The sequence below is a fragment of the Oryzias latipes genome, chromosome 16 (genome assembly GCF_053564925.1).
Source record: "Oryzias latipes strain Hd-rR chromosome 16, Olatipes_Hd-rR_3.1".
In the NCBI taxonomy this organism is placed as follows: domain Eukaryota; kingdom Metazoa; phylum Chordata; class Actinopteri; order Beloniformes; family Adrianichthyidae; genus Oryzias; species Oryzias latipes.
The window spans coordinates 9,773,135-9,795,709 of NC_136252.1; the positions used below are offsets into that span (position 1 = coordinate 9,773,135).

General features: G+C 46.2%; 2 protein-coding genes across 8 annotated transcripts in view; both read right to left on the reverse strand.

Annotated features, from left to right (window-relative positions):
- Positions 1–794: 794 nt before the first annotated feature.
- Positions 795–9,930, reverse strand: ppox (protoporphyrinogen oxidase). Of its 5 annotated transcripts, none has more exons than XM_078932784.1 (13): positions 9,797–9,930; positions 9,348–9,435; positions 8,699–8,866; positions 8,483–8,598; positions 6,752–6,884; positions 5,217–5,361; positions 4,915–5,108; positions 4,591–4,651; positions 3,345–3,463; positions 3,009–3,122; positions 2,192–2,341; positions 2,010–2,052; positions 795–1,109 (listed from the first exon to the last, which is right to left on the reverse strand). In XM_078932784.1, the coding sequence occupies exons 2-13, from the start codon at positions 9,429–9,431 to the stop codon at positions 979–981; spliced, it is 1,458 nt and encodes a 485-aa protein (XP_078788910.1). In that variant the 5' UTR covers positions 9,432–9,435; positions 9,797–9,930; the 3' UTR covers positions 795–978. The 5 variants fall into 5 exon arrangements, with proteins under 5 accessions (XP_078788910.1, XP_078788911.1, XP_004077687.1 ...); XM_078932785.1 differs by having other exon boundaries at positions 8,699–8,833; positions 9,797–9,929; XM_004077639.5 differs by having other exon boundaries at positions 8,699–8,833; positions 9,348–9,433; positions 9,746–9,885.
- Positions 9,931–13,882: 3,952 nt separating this feature from the next.
- The window catches only part of dyrk1b (dual-specificity tyrosine-(Y)-phosphorylation regulated kinase 1B), a 45,307-nt gene continuing 36,614 nt past the window's right edge, over positions 13,883–22,575 (reverse strand). For all 3 annotated transcript variants that reach the window (XM_020709959.3, XM_011484922.4, XM_004077714.5), the window contains exons 2-13: positions 21,239–21,402; positions 19,873–19,992; positions 19,589–19,777; positions 19,197–19,344; positions 17,446–17,595; positions 17,232–17,368; positions 16,895–17,041; positions 16,677–16,817; positions 16,312–16,432; positions 16,026–16,208; positions 15,559–15,662; positions 13,883–15,302 (exon numbers count right to left, since the gene is read on the reverse strand). In XM_020709959.3, coding sequence (XP_020565618.1) covers positions 14,793–15,302; positions 15,559–15,662; positions 16,026–16,208; positions 16,312–16,432; positions 16,677–16,817; positions 16,895–17,041; positions 17,232–17,368; positions 17,446–17,595; positions 19,197–19,344; positions 19,589–19,777; positions 19,873–19,992; positions 21,239–21,307 — 2,019 coding nt within the window. In that variant the 5' untranslated portion in view covers positions 21,308–21,402 and the 3' untranslated portion in view covers positions 13,883–14,792. The remainder of the gene's footprint in view (positions 15,303–15,558; positions 15,663–16,025; positions 16,209–16,311; positions 16,433–16,676; positions 16,818–16,894; positions 17,042–17,231; positions 17,369–17,445; positions 17,596–19,196; positions 19,345–19,588; positions 19,778–19,872; positions 19,993–21,238; positions 21,403–22,575) is intronic.

The following is a 22,575-nucleotide window of genomic DNA, read 5'->3' on the forward strand; positions in this document are numbered from 1 at the left end:
CCAGTCATGAAGAGGAAAGAGATGTGATGAAGAGGCAAACACATTTTGTTTGCATGCATAAGTATGTGTGAGCTGTATTGTGTACATGTTGACATGTTTGTGCGTGAAGATGTTTGGAGCAAACAGGTATATTTGTAACATTTCAGTGTGTAGGCCACGCCCCTTTTAACCAACATCTACACCTGAAAGTAATAATGATAAACTTACAGAAACTTGTTGCCGCTATTTATGATTCTACCCACCCCCCCTACTTGTTTAACCCAATTTTTCTCCCCTTTCTTTAATTCCTTTATCCCCCCCCATCTCGAACATCACTCTTCTTTTCTTCTGTCCGATCCAACTAGAAATATACAAACCTAACTAATAGAAAGTTTAGCCTCAAATCCAAAGGGGGTTTATATAAGTATACACCTCATGCCCAAATACTCATAAATCCCTGTTGTAACAGTAAAATCTGACACAAGAGGCCTTCAGCTCGGATCTTTTGACTCAGCTGTTGGACAGGACAAATTAGAAAACAAAAGAATCTGCTGAAAGCTCATCTCCCTATGCCGCAGCAAAAAACAAGCAGAAAATAAAAGCATCCTTGTCTGTTCAACATTCAAAGTAACCAATTTCAGTTCATAAACCAGTTCTTTTGTTGGTGTCTGTCCGTGTGCTGAGGAACAAATATTCTAGGAGGAAAACAGCACATTTTAGAAATCAGATTTCTTTGAAACTGAGAAACATTTGATAGATGTCCTGCTAACATCAGGCTCTTTACTGAAAAAGGAGTTAAATGAAAAAAAACGAAGTTAGTCGAACATTCATGATTTATTGTAGGCACAAAGGTTTATAATTTAAGGCTGATAAAAAAAATTAATCCCATCTCTCTTGTTACAAGGTGAGAAAAATGATTCTCCTTATTGACATCATTTATATTAAAATCTGGTAGTAATTCCTCTTTTTCACGAGCTGCTGCGTTCATGGTCATGACCATCAAACTCCAAACAGCTCCTCCACAGCTGCACGTCCACTAAAGATGACATCATTCACCGAGACGCCATCGAAGGAGGAACCGACCAAAGACAGAGGGAGATTCCTGCTCCTGATGAAGCTCCGCATGGATTCTGGGGGGGAGAAAAAAAGACCCTCTCAGCCTTTTCTGACAACAAGCCTTTCACTAAAGCTACGTCCACACCGGGCTCAGCAACGTGCTTTCAAGGGACCACTTCCAATGAAAAGTCTATGTGAGCGTGCGTTTCAGGCTTCCGCATTCAAAATTCTGGTGATTACGCATCGCCACCGAGTTTTAAGTCCATTTTCAGGGTCAGTGAACGCGTGTTGAAAGTTGAACTCGGCTTTGGATGGCGTCCCCTTTCATTCATGGAAGTACCAACCGTTTAAAAATTGATCATGGAGGAAAATGAATAATTGGAGTTTGTACCCAACTGGAATTTACACGACACAAAAATTGTATCCAAAACTGCTCCCACCCAGACCCCTCTGACCTCTGACTCCTCCCTATTGCTCCAACAGTAGGGGCATTTGTGGCTGTAGTGAAGTACAGAAGTGTTTATAGGGGAGCTGTAGGGACTGATCTGCCGGTAGGGTGATCCGCGTGGGTGCGCTCTGAACCACAGAAGTTTAAATTTAAATGTAAGTCATGAGTTTTTTTTGCAGGACTAAAACGCTACGCACTAATTTAAATGACAGGAGTTTATTGATGACGTCATCAAGGGGTAGTAACGTCCAGATTTGAAGTCACTTTTTTTTCCATATCTCTCCGCTTGGAGGGATAGATGTTGGGGTAGTGAGAAGCCGTAAGAAATCATTTTGGATTCGGCCCAAGTCTTTCATTTATCAGAATAGAGCTGTGAGAGAAGAAGCCAGATTCACCAGATTTGCACCAAGCCTCTTCCAACTGTGCGTACATGCGCTAGTATCGAGTAGTGACAGTCCAGTGTGAACATCGTATGCCCGTTTACATGCCTGGTGTGTACGTAGCATAACAAGAGGCCAAAACTCACCGACTCTCTGGGAGTGTCCCAGATAATACTGAGGTATGCAGTCCTGAGGAAAACAACATCAACCGTTTCAGGTGATCCTGCTCTGGTTTCTCAACCGCAGAAAACACGATTCATACGCACAGCTAACCAGGTAGATGAAAAAAGTAAAGACCACGTTTCTAAAACAAAGTGCGCTGCCGTACCCTTTGAAGAGACACATGGCTCCAAATGGGTGCCGCCTTGACTCCGAGCTGGCAGCACACTGCTTCACAGGCCTGCTTTAAGAGATGCTCTGATGTCACAGACTCTGGATCACCAAACACCTCCTGGAACCAGGCGCCACCCATCATCACCTGAAGGAAGGAAGCATGACCTGTGATCACGGGTTTGGCATGAAAACCAACCAGTGGTGCATCTGCTGTGTGGGAAAGTGGGTGCTGTGGAGCTGCCAGCTACACACTCGCTCTGTGTCTCTTGGGTATTAGAGCTCATCGTCTGTCCATCTGATCAGTGTTTCCCTTGATACCTTGCAGAAGAATGTACGAGGATGACTCCTAGATGTTTTCCTGGTTTTCAAACCCAGCAGGACCCTACACTGTTTTTTTTATTCAACGTTATTTATAAAGCCCAATATTACAGCAATAGTCATCTCAATGGGCTTTATACCGGCAACTGTATGAAATCATAAAGAACATGAAGTCATAGAATACAATAGTATTGGCTAAACTACACTAAGCAGACTAAACTAAACTGGGCAAGGCATATTTATAAAAAAACATAAACGGATTCTGGAAAAAAAAAAGAAGAAACCTCAGGGATGTCCACATGAAGGAGGGTTCCTCCCCCAAGACGGACAGGCGATGTACCAGAACTCTTAGAGAGGAGTTAGCTTATCTAACTCTACAACTACATGTTTAAATAGTCCAGTACATGAGCTTCATCCAGATGACTGGGGGGACGGCTGGGGGCGCGAGACATGCCAGGGGCAGGGTGTGCGCGTGCACATGAGAGTGTGTGTACCGTCAGTCTGGTGGTCTCTCTGTCGGGCTGGTTGTGTTCAGGGAAGGGGACAGAGTCATAGACCACTCCAAGTAAACCTTTGTCCTCTGATGAAGGAAGAAGATGCCCAAAACCCTGAGACACAGAGTAGTAACGAGTAGTTAAAAACATCACTGAGGCCGCCCTTGCTTTTTCAGTCTTTTTAATCAAGCTTTGCCTTTTAACTGGAGATGCAAAAAAGGAAACTCTAAAGGTGCATTACAAACACTCTACAATCAAAGACAAAGAAGAGCATAAATCATTACCATGTTAAAACCCGGCTCTGTGCCGCCACACCCCAAGAGAGGAGCATCTCACCTGTACAGGCAGGATGGAACCGTCATACTCCAGGTTGACCACAGCAACAGTGACAGCGTGGACGTCCTGCAGCATCTGGGTCAGACTCTGACAGGATGGGGGGAGGACACACGCCAGTGCTACAGAGACAAAAAAGGGGTGGGCTACTGCTACGTTCACACCCAACGCAATTTGGGCAACAACTTGGCGTCTGTCGCCTCTATCTCGAAAAGACGCATGTGGAAGGAGCTATTGTTCAAGGTTTTTCGCCTCATCGCTACATGGAAGCTCTGTCTGTATGTCTCATTTACAACCATGAATGGATGATGTTTAGAGATCAGGTTTATTTAGAGGAGCTCTACAAAAGCATCAGTAATCACATCTTTATGTCTGTTCATGATATCCTTCACAGACTCTCTTAGTACGGCAAGCTTCACTCCTGCAGGCAGAGCTGCGTCTGAATGACAGACGCTTTCAGCGGTACTTCTGTCTCAGTTTGCTGTCCCGCATTAGTCAAAGAGGAAAAAATAAGTAGCCATGAATCAATGAAAATAAGAAAAATATAAAGTTCAGGAGAAGAAAAAAAAACGGCAAAGATCAGCTTCTCCTCCATGCTGGCTTTGGACTCCACCCGCCAATTACATCACCAACTCAGCAAGAGCTGAGTTCCTGATTGGTCAATCCGATGTGAATTCTTTGCTAAAGTTCAGATATTCGAACCACGCTGCTATTAGACTGCCACATCACACCTGATGCTCAAATCCCGCTGCAGGACCTCCGATTGAAACTAGACGCCCCTGGTGCGTGAGTCGCGTTCAGTCTAAACGTAGCCTTACAGAACAACGACCCAAAATACAACCACAAAAACCCAACAGGGACAAAGGCCACGGAACCAGACTATTCTGTTGTGGACATCTATCAAGCCCAGTTTGAATCCTGAACTTTTGTGGAAGTAGGTGAAACATGGTATAGCAGAGTTGGGGGCTCTAGTAATGACATAAAGGGTTACATATGAAGTTATGAGAAGCACACGTTGTGTCCAGGCCTGTTTACTTCCTTATTTTAGAATCTAAAATTCTTCTAAGCAATTTATTAACAATATCTGATTTATAGTCACTTGTTTTTAGTGGTTCCTTTAGTTTGTTTTGAGGTTGTTCTGTGATTATTGAGAGCTTTTATGTGTTTAAAAAAGAGCACCAACGTATCCCTGCACAGACAACACTTGGCAGCAGGAACTCCAGTGGGTGTACAAGATCTGGAGGCTGACCTTTTGCTGGCAACGCAGAGATGATGTGGTCGGCTGACACAACTCCATCTTCCAGTTGAATCTGTAACAGTCAGGAACACAAACAAACACACAACACCAGCAGCTGAAGCTTCTCTCTGACCAATCAGAGCTCTTCAGTCTCCACATCACTGCTGGAGAACTGTGCACACCAGTGACGGGAAGCTCTTCACTGATGAAGACTAGATGTGGATCAGCTCACCACCCATGAGATTCACCAAACCCCGTTTGGTCCCGTCTAAGTAGTACGGGGTCCTCAGGTTGGCCTGTGTTCTGTTACCATTGGTTCATATCTGTCTTACTTACTTTCCAGCCCAACTCCGAGTGACTAATGTTTTTCACAGGTGCATTCTTCTGGATCTCCGCCTTGCCGCTCCTTTGGAGATACTCTGCAATGGATTCTGGTAGGGTCTCTAGCCCCCCCCTGAGGGACCACTGAGCCCAAGACTCTTTTTTGGCCTTCTTGGCCAAAGGTCCAGGAGTGACGGTAGCCGTTGAACCTGTAGATGTACACACCGTCTTCAACTCAGATCATCCAACAAAGGTTTAAAGTCCGGGAGGATGGAAACCGTAGTCACAGCTGCATAGAGGAAGGTGGTCCAACGTACCTGAGCCCAGCAGCATTCCCAGGATGAGAGAACCCATCTGCTGCTCCGCCTTGAAGAGAGGGGGGAAGCACGATCGGACGCTCAACTTTCTGCAGTCCCCCGCAAACACACCTCGACACAGACTATCCACCGCCAAGTCTGCCAACTGAACACAGACACAGAAACACCATCATGCAACCACAGGGGGCTCGTGTGTGTTGGCGCCATGTATGGATCAAATGTCAAACCAAAGCCAAATCCGTTATGTGGATAAACAGAACTCCCATACTAGATTGGCCACGGCCCGGGTTAACAACAACAACCCTGTCGCCATTGATCTACCAGGTCAAGAACAGACAGTGGTGGACTTTGGCAGCAGTTAAAGACCCACCCCAATGCCGGTGGTGTTTTTAACATGTTCTGTGGTGTTTTTAACATGTATAAAAAAAATTAGGATTTAAACTGCATTTCCTAGTATGTCTTTATTCAAATAGTGATGGATCAGGAAAAGATAAAAACCTGTGGTTTGAAAAAGCCCATATTTGTGACACAGCAAATGCCATGGACGGGCCAAAGTCTCCCTGCTCTGCTCCATTCTGATTCATCCACTTGAGGACAAATAGATTCCATGAACATCTTTGTTTTCCTCGTCTGAGATGGAATCTGGACTAAAACTGTCCCGGCTGCATAGCTCCAATATTTTTCACCATTTTGTTACACTGCCAATCTTAGGTTGGGGTTGTGAAGGGCTGCAAGCTAGCAGAAGAACCTGCAAAGGAGTGATGGGAAATAAGTGGAGGATTACGATATGCCAACGATATGCCAACAGTCCCATCCAAAACTCAGAGGTGAATTTCTGTCCTAGAACTGACTTTACTTCTGCTGTTGAAAACCTTTCTGTGTTTCCTGCAGCATTCTATGACAGATGAATCCTTTCCAGACCATTTAAAAAAAAACTGTTGTGCAGACATTTCCATCTGATATCTGCAGTAATTTTGAGCATTTTAGAAGTAATTCCCAATGTTGACATCACTATAAAGTCAGTAAGGCGTGTTAGAGAGAGAGAGAGAGAGCAGGCCTGTGAGCTGCTGGAAGTCCGTCCAAACCCAGGACCAGAGAATAGAGACTGCTTTGCCCTCTTTCAGAGTCACTTGGCATCCAGAGTTTGGCCAAATTCAAAGTTTCTCCTAATCCTTTCAGCTTCTTCCAATACATCCAATTGTAGGGGCATTTGCAGGGATAGGGGTGTCTGAAAGTACGTGGGTGTGCTCTGAAGCACAGACGGTTACATGTAAATGTAAGTAACCTTTTGTTTTAGCATGATGCACTGATGTTGGTTGTTGTGCATTTTCAGAGCGCTAGCAGCTCCTTGGTAACATGGATGACCGACTATTGATGACGTCATCGAGTGGGAGTGACGCCCAAATTAGAACACACTTTTGTTTTTTTGACTTTCCGTTTGAAGGGCTAAATGTAGGGGTAGAGGAAGAATTCAGATCTGGCCTGTCTGTGACAGAACATCGGAGTCAAGACGAGAACCTAAGGACGCCTCTTACCTCCTGTCCCAGTCTACGGGACACAAACGAGTGCACCGACTCGTCTTCCTCTTTGCTCTTCTTCACCAGAATCTCAGAGGCCAGGCTGTACAGGAGCGGCCGAGAAAAGGGTGGGGTGGTCCGGAGGAGCCCCCTGAGGAGGAAAAGAGATCCCTCTGCTGTCAGGAGAAGAACAGCTAACACACCATTGATCCACAGCACCTCTGTGAGGACCCACTCGCTTTCGTGGATTGGGAGGGGTTTCACAGATAAAGTTTTTAGAGGAGTACTCAGCGATGCATAAATGGATTTGTTTTTTAGGAGAAATTACCATAATGATACACTTCAAAGGTCAAAAGGCCCATTTTATCATTTATTACAACAAAAACTTGTTTTTTTTACGTATTAGCATTTTTAAACTTTCACTTTCTGGACTGATTTTTTATTCAATTAGTTTTATTCACAACGTTATTTTTTCTATTTAGAAACCTTATTTTCTGTTATTTTTGTAAAAAGACCCACTCCAGCTAGTATTTCTTTGTTCAAATCGTGATTTGGGAGCAGACAAAAGAATGCAGTTTGAAAAAGCCTGTCGCTGTGACGTCGTTGAGACAATCGGCCTCCCATAACCTTCCTGCTCCGCTCCATTGTGATGCAGAAAAATTGATCTATGTTTTCTGTTTTCCTCGTCTGAGCTGGAAGCTGTAGTGCAGTGGTCCCCAACCCCCGGGCCGTGGACCGGTACCGCTCCGTGGGTCATTTTGGTACCGGGCCGCACAGGAAAAATAAAATAACTTACATGACTTCCGTTTTATTTATTTCGGAATCTGAAAGATGTTTTATTTTGAAAAATTGCCCGATTTTCTGTTACATCCGTCTATGTTACTCTCGTCTCAGTCACGTGATAGGGTACCGCTAAAATAAAACCCAGGAACTAGCAAAATGAATCAAAAACAAACATCTTCTAAAAGTTTCTTTGCCTGGTGGAAAAGGCCCAGCCAGGAGACAGAAGAGGAGCCTTCCACTTCCGGGACAAAAAAAATGGCTGCATTTAATAGACAGTATCAGGAGTCCTACTTAAAATACGGATTTATCCCAACGGGCGATTCCGTCCAACCATTCAGCACTGTGGTGAGTTGGATTCTCCATGCACTTATTTTGAAGGCATGTTTAAATGTTATAATAATAGCGACCAGAGAGTGTTGCAGGCAGAGAGGACGTTGCTCATGTCATCATTTGTGTTTATTGTTATGTTTAGAAAATACCACAGTTTTCATGCAATCATATTACATTGTTGTACTGTAGCGTCGATGACGTGCACGTTTGGTCTGCTGTCCGAGTTTCACAGGGAATGAAATCAATCCCCTTTGCCTGCTTTGGTCAAAATAGGGTTGAGCACGGGTGTTTCTTTTTGCCGTTCATCTGGCAGTTATGTTGTTTCACCCTTAGTTATTTCTTCCTGTTGTGTTTACTTCATTTTAGCACCATGAGTGTGGGAAGGGGAGAGGATGATGACAGCTGTGCGATGTACAATGTTTTACACGTCAAAATAAAAGTACAGAGTACGTCTCATCACGTGTCTCTGCCTTTATTGCAGCGTTGCTGCAGCGTGTGTCCGCCACATATAACATACCGGTCCGTGAGCATTTTAACAGACATCAAACCGGTCCGTGGCGCAATAAAGGTTGGGGACCGCTGCTGTAGTGAATCTAGCCTATAACTATCACAGTGGGGGGGGGGGGGGGCAACTACCTCAGTCCTGATGGCATCCTGTTCAGCCTCCCGTTCACGTACAGGAATCTGTTCTTGGAGGCGACATGGCTGTACAGGACAGGCAGGACCTCCCTCCCCAGGCCGAGGTCATCAACCTGCAGACAACCCCCTCCCCACAGTCATTCAGCCCCTCATGAAAACTGCTCCTGTGTGAAGCCTCCTCACCCCCCTTGGGGTGGGGGTTGGAGATCTTACCATGTTGAGGGTGTTTTGGCCCACTGCCCCAGCAGGTCGGATCCCTCTGGGTCCTTGTTCAAACACGGCAGAGTCTGGTCTCCTGGTGGACTTCAGCCAACCTCCAAAACGGCTGCTGGACTCGATCAGAATGACCTGGGATGGGGGGGTTGGGGGTGTACAGGTTTCCTGTTTGTTTAAACAAAGTGTTCTGCGGAAGTCACTGCACAGAAACACCTGCAGATATGCCTGAATCTTTCTTTGACAGATGATGCATCATCCTCCAGGGACTAGTGTCAGCAGAAAACCACTGGAGGGGTGGAGGGCATAGAGGGAGGGTCGTTTCTCTATCAATCCACAGATTACAGATAACAGACACATTAGCATCAGTGAGCTCAGATCATTTCCATCAGTGGACAGTCTGAAGCAGATTTTATGTTGCCGTTTTTTTAAACCGATCTTAAAGGACAAACACTAAAATGACAGTTTGACATCTTGTTTCAGTCACACATGAAAAGGAAGCTGTAAGCCGCTGAAGTCTTCTGTGATGTGGAACAGAGAACTAAAGCTTTCAATGACGACAACAGTTTGAATCTGTTCTCCTGTTAAAAGACTCTTATTGAGGCCAAACAAAGCACGCTTTAGGAGTGCAACAGTGATGCTGCGTTACCTTGGTAACCTGGAGGCTCCTACACAGGTAGTAGGATGCAGCCAGCCCCCCCGCCCCTCCTCCCAGGACCGCCACCGTCCTCATGACTGAAAAACACAAGAAAGTCCTAGTTAGGGGGCGTGGAATGGGAGGGGCGGGTCTGCCGCGGGAGATAAGGGGGCCGTTTGATCATGAGGTCCAAACAATGGTCCTGGACGTGTTTAGCCCAGGACAGTCCCCGAACTCTGTCCGGGTTCTGGATCCGCGAGCTCCCGGTTCTTTCAGCCTTTCTGAAAACGTAAGGTTAGTCCAGTGCACCTGTCCATCATGGAGCAGTGGCCCGGTCCGGTCCGGGCGAAACCTGGATTTATATTATTAGAACCAGGGCCCATTTTTAAACACAAGTTCCGCGTGCGTACCAGCCTGAGTGTGAGGTTCTGGTTTGGTTCGCGACGGAGGAACCGAGTCGGGTGTGTGTTGCGCTGCGAAGAGAATCCTGCCCTGTCCAGCTGGTCAGCGCGCGTGGGGTTTACCGGCTATGTAATCTGCTCCGCGCATGCGCCGACTGTCAGCTTCTTCCTGTTTCTTCACAGTTGTAAGAGTAGTAGTCAGTTATTTCTGTTTTACTATTTTTAGACATGTATTTATAAATAAACGACTTAAAAGAATTTATGTGTTTTTATTGGCGCTCTTTAGTATTTCCGCAAATGTTTATATATCCCTCAAACGCGCATGTCAATAATGTGGGCGGCACTTCTATGGCCCCTCCCACGCACTTCCTGCCTGCATAAATCCTAATTGCAGCAGAAGCCTGTTGATTTTTTACCAAATTTAGTAATAGGAGAAATAAAACTTAGTGAAAAAAAATGTGACAATAAATACCTAAACAAATCCTTTAAAGGTAAATTATACCATGACTTTAATAGAAAAGTGAAATATAAAATAACTGAGACACCTGTCACATCAGGTGCTCAACCATGGAAATTCATAAAATGCCCAAAATTAAAGAAATGCAGTTCAAAATTATAAACAATTACTACCCATCGGCAGAGACATTGAGGAGTAGATTTGGCTTTGAGGTTGATCCGTGTGATTTCTGTCATGTAGCCCCAGAAACAACCAGACACCTGTTTGTTTTTTTCATGGCCAGTGATCCAAAGATTCTGGCAAGATTTTCATTACTGGCTTTGTCAAAAAAAATAACAACATACATATCACAGAAAAAGATATTTTGTTTTATAACAGTAAGTTGCCAAAAGAGACAACAAACTTGGTGAACATCCTCCTGCTTTTGGGAAAATATCATATTCATATGAAAAAGGGGAAAAAAGATCGGCCGAATTTCCTGTGTTTTAAGAATGAAGTCAAATTGTATTTAACCTCATTGAAATGTATTCACAACTCAAATCCTGTCATTGATGATATTTGTAAATCTGCCACAGAATGGTTCAAATTTAGGGTCCAGATTGTTGTTTGCCTTATATTTTAATTTATGCTGAAATTGTGTTATATTTTTTATATATGTATACATTGTTGTTGTTTTTTTTATCTTTGTTTTTGAGAAGAGCTGTGCCTTGCAACTTTGTGTGGTTGTGTCTGCGAGAGTTTTGTAATGATTATATTTCAATTAAAAAAAAGCCTGTTGAGTTTAATGGATGTAAGGAAGTATTTTTGTTTTGTTTTTGTTTTTTTATTGAAAAAATATTTGAGGTTCACAATTTGTGACAGTTGCATACAATTATGACAAATATAGAAAAATATAAAGGACATGTACAAACAACAAATGCAATATAAAATAAAAAATGATAACAATAACTGGAAGTATTTATGTTCAGACTAACTCTGAATCCGTTCTGACTCCACCATTAACACCGTTTTTGTGTTTCTGTTAACTGGTTCATTCAGATAACGTGGTTGTTAGCTGGACCTGGCTTTGTGCTCTGGTGCACAGTCATGTTGGAAGAGGAAGGGGCTTACTGCAAACTGTTCCCACAAGGTTGGGAGCATGAAATTGTCCAAAAATGTTTTGGTATTGTTGAGGTGAACAGGGGTTCTATTATATGTTCTATGTTCTTGTTATTTTGCATTTAATGGATTCTATATATGCATGTATATTGTATTGCAGCAATATGCTTGATTCCTGCCTTCAGTAGCAGATAATATGTGCCGAGGTCACCAGTAGGCCTGTTTGTGACTTGTGGTCTCTGTTTTTTCTGTACTGGAGTGTTTATGGAGCCACAGCACCTGTAATGCAGACCAGACAAAAACACACCAGTCTAATGACGTATTTTGTATGTTTTCATTTTCCCTTAGTGAATAATAAAAAAAGCCTTTTTGCATTGAGGACAGAGAGAGCGGACAGCCACAAAGCCTAACAGGTCGTGTTTCTCCGCCTCTCCCCTTTCGCAAAAGGTTTGAAAATTCCTGCAAACTCTGTCCTTTCATTTCCCAACCGCACATTTCATTTTTGGACATCCTGAACCATCCGAATCTGCGAAGGCCGGACGAGACGGCAACAGTATCCTGACGCATTCAGAGTTCATTTCACTGGAACTAAGGGGCCCAAGTCCAAGTCCTGAAAAACAAGCCCACACCATAATTCCTCCTCCACCAAATTTCACACTCAGCAAAAAGCAGTTTGAAATGTACCGTTCTCCTGAAGACCTCCAAACCCAGAGTCGTTCATCAGATTGCCAGTTGGAAAAGCCTGATTCATCACTCCAGAGAAGGAGTCTCCACTGCTCTAGAGTGCAGTGGCAGCCATTTACACCACTGCATGTGAGGCTTTGCATTGCTCTTGGTGATGTGGGGCTTGGATGCAGCTGCTCGGCCGTGGAAACTCATTCCATGCAGCTCTCTGCGTGCTGTGCCTGGGCTGTTCTGAAGGTCGCATGAAGTTTGGAGCTCTGTATCAATTGACCGTGCAGAAAGTCTGCGACCTCTTTGCACTACGGCATCCGCTGACCCCTCTCCATCAGTTTATGTCAGGGGTTCTCAAAGTTTTGTAGCGGAGGGCCAAATTAGGAACTCGACATTAGACTGGGGGCCAATTTTGGGGAAAACAATGGATAAACAGAAAAAGTTATTTTTAATAACTTTAATGACCAACTGTCATTTGTACAATTAACCAGGCCCTCCAGATGCTTTCGCAGTTGCTGCCCAGATCTTTTACTCGTCTAGTAATCGTATTATTTGACAGATTTTCTTTTGCTCTAGACAAACAATGTTAGCTACTTTCAGCTTACATTCTTTTTACAAACTCCCCGTCACTTAAGGGCTTGCTACACTGGACCATTTCCCAAACCACAACATAGCTTCTGTCACAGCTTCATTGGATTTAGCCATTTTTGTAAACATTATCTGCTGCGCAGCATAGCCTCATTGTTGTAGTTGGAGCTCATTGTTGCACTCCTCGCCAGTAAATTACTCATAGTTTTTATGATTTGTTACATAGTGATGGTTTATGTTGAATTCTTTGAGCATTGCATTTACCTGCTTGCAAACAAGGCACATAACTTATCCAGCCCATGAGGTAAACAAAGTAAGCATTTGTCCACTTAGCTTGAAAGCGCCTTTTCTCCTCGCCAACACAACGTTTTGTCCTCAAAGGCTCTCTTTTATTGAGGGCCACACTTCAAGAAGCCCTGGTTTATGTGGTCTACCACTTTGTGGCTGTTGTTCCCAAACTCTTCCATTTTGTTCTGATAGAGCTGACGGTTGACTGTGGATTATTTAGGAGTGAGGGAATGTCACCACTGAATTTGTTGCACAGGTGGCGTCCTGTGGCAGTTCCATGCTGGAATCCACTGAGCTCCTTAGAGCGGCCCATTCATGTCCATCTAAACCAGGGGTGTCAAACTCCAGGCCTTGAGGGCCGCTGTCTTACATGCTTTTCAACTAAGCTGCCAGTGAAGCTTCTGATTGGCAGAACAAACCTGATCCAGGTACTCAGTTTTTACAAAACCTAGCAGGATGTTTACCCTCGGAGTTTGACACCCCTGATCTAAACTAACCCTGTTTGTATTCTTTTCTGCAAAGCACGTCAAACTAAACAGAAGCATTTACCCAGCTGAGCCAGTTTACATGCAATGCTCTTATTTTGTAATCCATCAGGCTGCACTGATGGTGGAATGGCTACATGGCAGCAAGGTCCAGGGTCAAATCCCATCAGAAGCCTTTCTCTGCATGTTCTCCCTGTGCATGTGTGTGGTTGTTTGACCCTGGGACAGAAGTGTTCATGGTGTACACCACCTTTACCCAATAGTAGCTGGGATAGGCCCCAGCAACCCGGTGACCCAAAGGGACTGGGTGGGTTCAGAGGAACCTGGAATGTGGCCCTTCTGGGTTACCATACCTGCTGATGGTTACCTTCTTCCAGATGTTTCTACAGCATGTTCTGTCAAGGAACAGCTCCTCTACTCTCCTTCACGCAGAGCTGCCAGTCAGGTTTAATGAAACTATGCGATGTTTGACGGCAGCCGGTCCCTCTGGGGTCATGCAGCCGTTCTCCAGGCTTCAGATCAGGAGCAAGAAAGAAGACGTGCCGTTTGCTGGACTTTGGTGTGCAAAAGTATACTCTTTATTCTTATTATATATCCAACTTTTTTTTGCCCCACCCTTCCCCTCCACCCAGCCCCCAAAACCGGCGGCATTCCCATGTTACCGGCCACACTGTTACAACAGCCAATCAGAGCTCACCTGCAGAAAGAAGGCAACCAAACAAAGAAGAGCAGAAAGAAAGTGTCCTTTCAGTTAGTTTTCTTGTTAAATAGTAATAAATACATGGAGATGCAGTGGTTCTTATTGATCCTCAGTTCAAACGTTTTTCGGCTTCTACTTATTGATCTGTGGTGGATCTTTAGCAGCAATCCGGACCGGTTGTCATGGTGATTAGCAGCACAGATAGGAGGAGCCGTCTGGAGGAGAAACACCACGGGAGGGGGAGCGGGGGGAGGGGAGCGGGGGGTGAAGAGGAGCGGCAGCAGAGGGTCTTCCTCCAGAACTCCACGCATGCTGGAGTTCTGCTCTGAGCCTGTATGGTCCATGCCCGGCTCCGCACGCTGTGATGACGTCAGGGCGGCGAGGTGCTGAGGACCGAAGCGAAGCTGAAGAGTCGGCTGCGGCGGTGTCTGGGCGTGTAGCCCCCCCAGCTCCAGCTGCAGCAAAGAGCAGGACGAGAGCATGCGGCCCACCCCCGCCTCTTTATCCTCTCCAGACTGAAACACAACAGAACAAGCAGCTCCCCACACCCAGAAAACCAAACCAAAGAAGCAAGAACATGACTAAAACAACAACCCCCCCCCTCCAACAACAAACTAAAGAGGATGAAAGTTCTCCCAGCATCCTCCTCTGGCTGCCCCCCCCTCACAAGCAGTAGACTGTGTGCTTGCACACAGACCGCCCCCTTCCGGCTCTAAGTCTGGACCCGGGTCAGGTGTATGGCTTTAGGGCGTGCTTTAGGGTTTATCAAGAGTTGGCTGGGCCCTCATCCGAGTCTGGCCGCCCCCTGCCCCCCCCAGCAGGGTTATTGTTGTTGGAGGCAGGGTAGTAGTCCTCAGGGGGCGGAGCTTGCGGCCCTTGAGCAGTGGGGGCTGTCCGAGTCCGGAAGGCGGAGAGTCCGATGGGCAGAGCGAGGGGAAGGGAGGCGGAGCCAAACTGAGACCCCTCCATGGAAGACACCGCCCCCAGGTGATGCAGCCCAAGGGACACGCCCACATCCATGCTGTCACTCATTTGGGGTGAGGATCCCTGCGGACCCCCACCTCCACCGATTCCTGCCTGCCCACCCTGCCTCAGTCCCCGCCCGCTGTTTCCGTGGTGCGAGTAGGTGGGGTGGGGGTGGTGCGGCGGGTCCAAGAAGTGGCGCTGGTGCTGCTGGGTAGCGGCTGGCTTGTGGAGGAGCAGTTGGGTGTATGCTGGATCCTGACCCCCACTGTCACTGCCAGACCACATTCTCATCTGCTGTTGCGAGGGCGCCTGGAAGATGGGGGGGACACGTTAGAGGCGTGTCCACTGCTGCCGCCAAACGCACACAAAAATAAAAGCTGCACTTTTCCCTGTTTGTTAACCACGTGCACGTCCTGACCAAGTTCTGGAAGACCGATTTTAAAATGTGCAGGATCTTCCCAGCTTCCATCTGCCTGGATGATCCAGGACAGAACCACAGACAGAACCAGAGACAGAACCAAGGACAGAAGGACATGCTGGTGATGCGGTGGGGGAGGGGCAGTACCTGTGGACTGGTCATCTCGTAGTCAGACAGGGTCACAGCAGAGTTGTAATAGCGGTTGCTGTACCGGTAGTTACGGTTGTCGTTGGAAGAACCGCTTGATCCACCTGGAAGAAGGAAACACAAATGACCAAACAGAACTCTGGTTCTGAACGCCTGCTGTTCTCTGTACTGCACTGGATTGTTCTCAGGTCCACAGAGAACCTCGTCCAGGATGCTGGGCGGGGCTTAAAGGGATTTTACGAGTTAATATCTTCAATTGTAGGAAGCACACAAATGGAATCATAAACCAGTGTTTGTGGGACGGAAATGTCCTGTTGGTTCTGGTTTTCCTGTGCAGTTTTTTTTTTAGACTAGTTTATATCATTTCCTTTAACAGAAGTGAAGAAAACTGGGTTCTGGGTTCATGTCAAGAACTGTCCACCCCAATCCGATCCGAACCAGTCAAATGGTTCTGGGTGTGCACGTACCAGAGCTGGACACAGAGCTTGTAGTGGAGGTGGAGTGGGAGTGGTCCATGGCAGGGGAGGTTGAGGTGGATGAGCTGGTGTTGGTTCCCTCATCAGTGGTCTTTTTGAAGAAGTTGTGCTGCAGGGCGTAGAAGGGCGTGATGCGACTCTTGGGGTCGTAGTCCAGCATGCGGAGGATCAAATCTGGGAGAGCAAACGCACACGTTCAGATGCTGACACCCCGTCCACACAGACGCACATTTTTCTTTGGTTGCATTCCCCCGCTGCGGGCTTGCAGCAGACGCACCTTTGAACTTCAGGTAGTCGCAGGGGGCGTGTCCCGGCTCTCCGGCCCGCCGGCCTCCTGGACCCCCAGTCTCTACACCCAATATCTCGTGGAGGCGGCGTGTGGCTGGGGGCTTATACTCCTGCAGGAAAAAAAATGACTCAGCTCAGAGAGCAGACCCCTCCCGTCAGGAAAACCTGCTTTCTGGGTCTGTTTGGTTTGAGGCCTCAGAAACGGTAAACACACAAAAACGAGGTGGGACAATTCCGGCTTTAGTGCCGGTCCATTTGACGTCATTCCAGAAGTAGCTGGTAAAGCCATTTCTTTCTGACTGCACTTGATCTAAAGTCTTTTCGCCTGTGAAGAGCACCGACACAGAGACGTACCTTCTTCACATCCTTGTTCTTCTTCACAGTCCACAGTCCGTCTGACAGCTTGTCAAAGTACTTCCTGGCTTTAGGAGCTGCATCCAGCATGTGGCTAGGTGGAACTCCCAGAACTTCTACAATTTTATTCATCTGGTCCACCTGTCAAAAAAAACATCATGAGCCCGGACCGGAGCCAGAGCGGAGCCGGGAATTCATTAGGATTAAGCTGCTCTGACCTCATTGGAGCCGCTGAAGAGAGGCTCCCCTGTGTGCATTTCAACCAGGATACATCCTAGAGACCACATGTCAATGGCCAGGTCGTATGGCATTCCCAGAAGAACCTCTGGAGAACGGTAGAACCTGCTCTGAATGTACTGGTAAATCTGTGAAGAGAACCATGGGAACATTTTGGACTAGTGCACACGCAGACCCCCGTTAAGAACGGCTGTCAAATCAGAGAGGGACCGGGTGAAGTCTGAACTCAGTCCGTCATGAAAACAGGCGAGTCATGTGATCGTCCCCAACCCATGATCCTCTCTGAGTCATGCGATGAAGGTGTGAGATGAAGCTCACCCTCTGTCCCAGCTGGCAGGATGATCCAAAGTCCACGATCTTAATGGCAGATCTTTTGGGGTTACACAGCAGGATGTTCTCTGGTTTCAGGTCGCAGTGAATGATTGACAGCTCTGGAGTGGCCAGGAATAACAATGCTGCAGCAGAGACAGTGTCGTCAGACAGACGGACAGACGGACATACTGGCTGCGTGGTTCTGCTTCCATGCACGTACCTGTGCAGAGCTGCTGTGCAAACTTCCTAGTGAGGTTGAGGGAGACTCCTCTGAAGTTGGTGTTCCTCAGCAGGTCGTACAGGTTGTAGCTCAACAACTCAAACACCAAGCAGAGATGGTTCCTAAACATAAAGTGACGCTTCAGGTGGACTGCACAGAGACAGATTGACAGACAGACACAAAGACAGACGGGAGACAGGCATGGAGGTTAAGACATGGCTTCAACAGGAGTCAGGACAGTCACGTGATTCCTTTAGAACTCAGTTCTTCTTCAACAGTCCCTGAACAGCTCAGGGACAAAGACAACACTTTCACTTTGAAAGGAGGCCAATTAAGTGGAGCCAGGTCAGTACACCGCGGCCATGACGGTGTGTTATATAATGGTCCAACGTCATAAGCAACATAAACACAATTTGAATGAAAACTTTTTCTATTCTGTGCTTTAATGTCTCTGCAAAAACGGCCATATCTGATAGATGGGAGGGACAGTCACAATTGTTCTCTCTAGACAACGGAACAAGAATAGGCCCCAACTTCTCAAGATAATGACTTATTAGTTAATCCCTGAATGTTGCTAATTATTTTCTCAAAGGAATTGGAAAGTTGCTTCTGATGAACAACATCAGCAAAATAATAATAATGAATTTTATTTATATGGCGCCTTTCTAGACACCCAAGATTGCCTTACAGATACAAAACAATTAAATACAATTAAAATTTCTGTTTCAATAATCAATCTTTAATAAACTGTAAACTGATGTTTAGTCATCTCAAACTAGATTAAAACAAATATGCCTTAAATAGGACTAAAAGTTTATTTTAGTTTAAACTAAAACAAATGTGTCGGAACAAATTAAGCCTGTGGGTAAGAACCCCTGTACAGGTCAGAACAGGTCAGTACAGGTCAGTACAGGTCAGTATGGTTCAGTACAGGTCAGTATGGTTCAGTACAGGTCAGTACAGGTCAGTACAGGTCAGTATGGTTCAGTATGGTTCAGTATGGTTCAGTATGGTTCAGTACAGGTCAGAAGTGCTTACCCATGGGGAAGCTACAAAAAGACAACACTTTGTGTTGAAGGTACGTAAAAACTCAAAATTGTAATAACTGCCCCAGCCTTGTACATCTCACTAGCTATACTGAAGTTAGGTTCACGCCAAACACAATTTGTGTGTTAAGGGCGTCCAGTTTCAATGTTGTGCCCCCAGGTGGAAAGAGCTTCATGTGCCAAGGAGCTCCTCAGTGGCACGGCACCAGCAGTGTCTGAGGTCCGCCAAGAGTACATGGGAGTGTATTGGCTGACTGTACCACTAGACTGGCAAGGGGGTGGGGTGGGGGGGTTCCCCTTTGTAGGAAGGAGGACCGGAGGGTGTGCTCCAACTACCGTGGATTCACACTCCTCAGCCTCCTTGGGACGGTCAATGCCAGGGTTCTGGAGAGGAAAGTCCGTCCGATTGTCGAACCTCTACTCCAGGAACAACACTGGTTTCCATCTGGTCGTGGAACAGTGGAAGGCCCCCTTTTGTTTGGGTCTTCTTTTGTGGTGTATTTAGTGTTTTTTCTGATGTTTTTTTCTCAAAAGGCTCCTTGGCTTGCAGGTTTACTCTCTACACAAATGAACCTGAGCTGCCCTGGTTCAAATGGCTGTTATCTGGGTAAATTCAGAACTCTACCCACACGTTTTGACCCGGTTCTAACTGTTTCTCTAAGTGGCGCAGCCAGGATGTCTACAACCATGCAGGTGAGCTCTTACCGATGTAATACTTCATCTCCGTGTCATGCTTATTCATCAGCTCCAGCAGACGCAGCTCAATCTGAGCCTGATTCAGGAAGGCTTTCTTGTTCTTGATGATCTTGATGGCCACCCACTCCTGCTCATGGTGGTCGTAGGCCTTCACCACCTGCAGACATTTAGGAAAAGTCATGTGACTCCCAAACAAAAACAATCCCAGGCTGTATTTTCTGAAAACAGCTCCTAAGAACAGTCAGCAGTCTCTCTGAAGGACACCGTGTTTCTGAGGATGTCTGTGAGGGGTCCTGCAGGTTCAAACAGGGTCATACTTGTGTATACCCCCCCCCGGCATGTCCGAGTCCTATTGACTGTGAGAAGCATTGCCTTTAGTGGAGCTCCTGCAGCAGCCTTACCTGTCCAAAGGAGCCCTTCCCAATCAGAGAGTCAATCTCATAGCGGTCCAGCCACTTCTCTCCGTTCTTTACGATGTAATCATAGTTGTCATCATCGTAGCCGTCATTGTAAACTTTCCTCTCCTTCTTCGTGCTGCTGTCTTCAGGAGGAACCTGCTGTGCCCGCCGCTTCTTCTTGGTATAGTACACCTGGGGGAAAGGACAGGTGAGGCAGGAAGCAACAGCATGAGACAGCCTGAGGGCAGCGCCCCACATTGAACCTGTGTGAACCAGATGCACCGCACCTCATTGATGTGCTTGTAAGTTTTGATGAGGTCTACAGAGAGCTTCCTCAAGGGGGCGCTGGCAGGGTCTCTAAAACTAGGGGGGATCCTCCTCTGAAGTATGGTCATGTCAGACAGCACCTACAGACAAAAGCATACACACAATTACAGTAACACCACTGTCAGAGCAGCAGCACATGCAGTCAGATGGCCCCGCCCCCACCCAGGGACCTAATAACCTGCTTCACTCGTGGTAAGAGGTTTCATCTTGTTCTGACAGAGGTTAAGCTAAAATCAAGCCATGGTTGTAAAACCTAATGGGTGAGGCAGGTCCTAGGCAGAGGAGAGGCACAAGAAGTGTCAACTGCACCTGTGACGGACTCCTGACCCCGCCTCCTGAAGGTCAGCTGACTCCTCTCTGACACAAAGCTCCTCCTCCTGCTGAGGCTGCTCAGGAGGAGGAGCTTTGAGGAGACCTTACTGAGCCAGAAGTCGTATAAGCCCAAGGCATTGCTCTTCCTATCTTTAACTTAATTTGAACTTCCTTCTCACACTACGCCCATCTTCTTTGTTCTTCAGTAGACTTATAGATCAAATCCCACTCATTAGTGAGAACCAGCACTGTTCTACATGACAGCAGCACCAACTGCCTTAATCTACTCTGTCCACTTGGACCATATCCTATAAAAGGTGTCCAAACACCAAAATAATCCTGAGAAAAAGACACGCCATAACGTTCCGTCCTCTGCTGTTGGTTCAGGTTTGATGCATCTCCTCGTCAGAGCCATTGTCCATCCTGTTGGTGGGATATAAAGGAGTTTCTTGTTCTTTGAGTCCAAATGTCCATCTGCAGAGACATCCTATAAATATGCTCTACGTTTTCGGGCTCTACGAATTGTGCGGCCATTAAACGTGGGTCAAAAGTTAAACCAGTTCAATTATGACCAATCAGGGACTTGGATTTGGTAGTGATGTCTGGATGGGGTCTTTTTTTTTATTCACGGAACCAACAACTGTTTGAAGATTGATCGGGGAGGAGAAATTAATCATTTTAGTTTGTGATCAATTTAAATGATAGCAAGTCTTTCTTATATCAGTATAAAGCTGTGAATGAAAAAGTTTGCACCACTTTGACATTTCACACCAAGGCTCTTCCAACTGTGAGAACATGCGTTCCTATCTGGTAGCGACAGACCTGTGTGAACACCGCATGCTAAAAGTGCGTTCAAGAACGTGTTGAACGCAGGTTCTTGAACGCACTTCACACATGCTCAGTGTGAATGTAGCACCACGCTAAGGTGCTCTCACACAACAAAGTGGGTCCCATTCTCCGGTGAAGAAACATCCCGTTTCAAGGGGGAGGAATCCCTAAGGGCATCACGGTTACCTGCTGCTGCTCGGCCATGGAGTGGATGGAGCTGAAGGAGGGGTGAGTATGAGTGTGCTGGCTGGTCATGGCTGGCTCAGCGAGGGAGAAGCCCTGGGCAGTGGAGGAGGAGGAAGAGGAGGAGGAGGAGGAGGAGGTGGGTGGGCATCCTGAGCTGCTTACACCTGAAGGACGGGGGACACAGAGAGAGAGAGAGAGAGAGAGCATATGAGATTGTTGAATTCATCATTGTTAGCAGCCATAGCAGAGACAGACACACAAACACACACTGAAGAATCTGGAGGAATCTCTGAATGACAGAGATGCTCGAGGACAAGCCACTGTTTAAAAGCAGGGCCGTCCTTTAATACAGCTGAAGACCCCTCCAGCTTTCTGCAACCAGAACTCACTGTAAAAACTACAAATCCCACCAAGAAGGACTGTCTCATTTGGAGTCAAACTTTACAGACGGCATCTCAGCTAGATCTGCATTTCCTTGAAAGATATTGTAATCGTTTCTCCCACTGCTGGCTAAAGTTGAACCAATCCTATCAGCTTGACACGATGTTAAAAGATTTTTATAACATAAATTCCAACCTGCCCTTCTTTTGGGAGTAGTAACAACTGAAGAGCATGCAGTAAACCCAGAAAACAAAAATCCATTTATTGCTCTAACAGGGATCTGAAACTACTATGTTGGGATCTCTAGACACATGTATTACCAGGCCTGTTACAAGGAACACACATGTTTAACACGGACTAATGCAGATGAAATGAACACTATTTGCATGGCAGCTGCAAACATTAGGTGCACACCTGTTAAAGGTTGGTGAAAAGCGTCCAGAACATGTGTGAGAATTATGAGCAAAAATATCATGCAGATGCCATGGATTTGACTATTTGTATTTATTTTCTTATTTGGCCTTAAATTGCTTCAACAAAACAAATTTTGAAGACTTGCAATCTGGAAGAGTTGTGATCATCCTACAGCTCTACATCCGGCGTAATATAGAAGGCCTGCATAACAATGTGCTAGCTGGGGGCAAAATAATTATTTCAGTTTGGCAGTTACAATTACAGAAAGGGTGTGACGAATAATCGATTAAATCTAACCTGATCGATCTGTTGGAGTTCTAAAAGTCCCACTCCGCTCGATTTTCAAAGCGTTCCGGGTGTTCTTTGAATTATGATTATGCCATTTTAAGCCAAAATCCAAAACCTGTGTCATTTTCAAAGACTTGTGGTAGAGTGTCTGCCCTGTGACTGGAAGGTCGCGAGATACAATCCAGGCCGCGTCATACCAAAGACTCTAAAAATGGGACCCAAGGCCTCCCTGCTTGACATTCAGCATTAAGGGG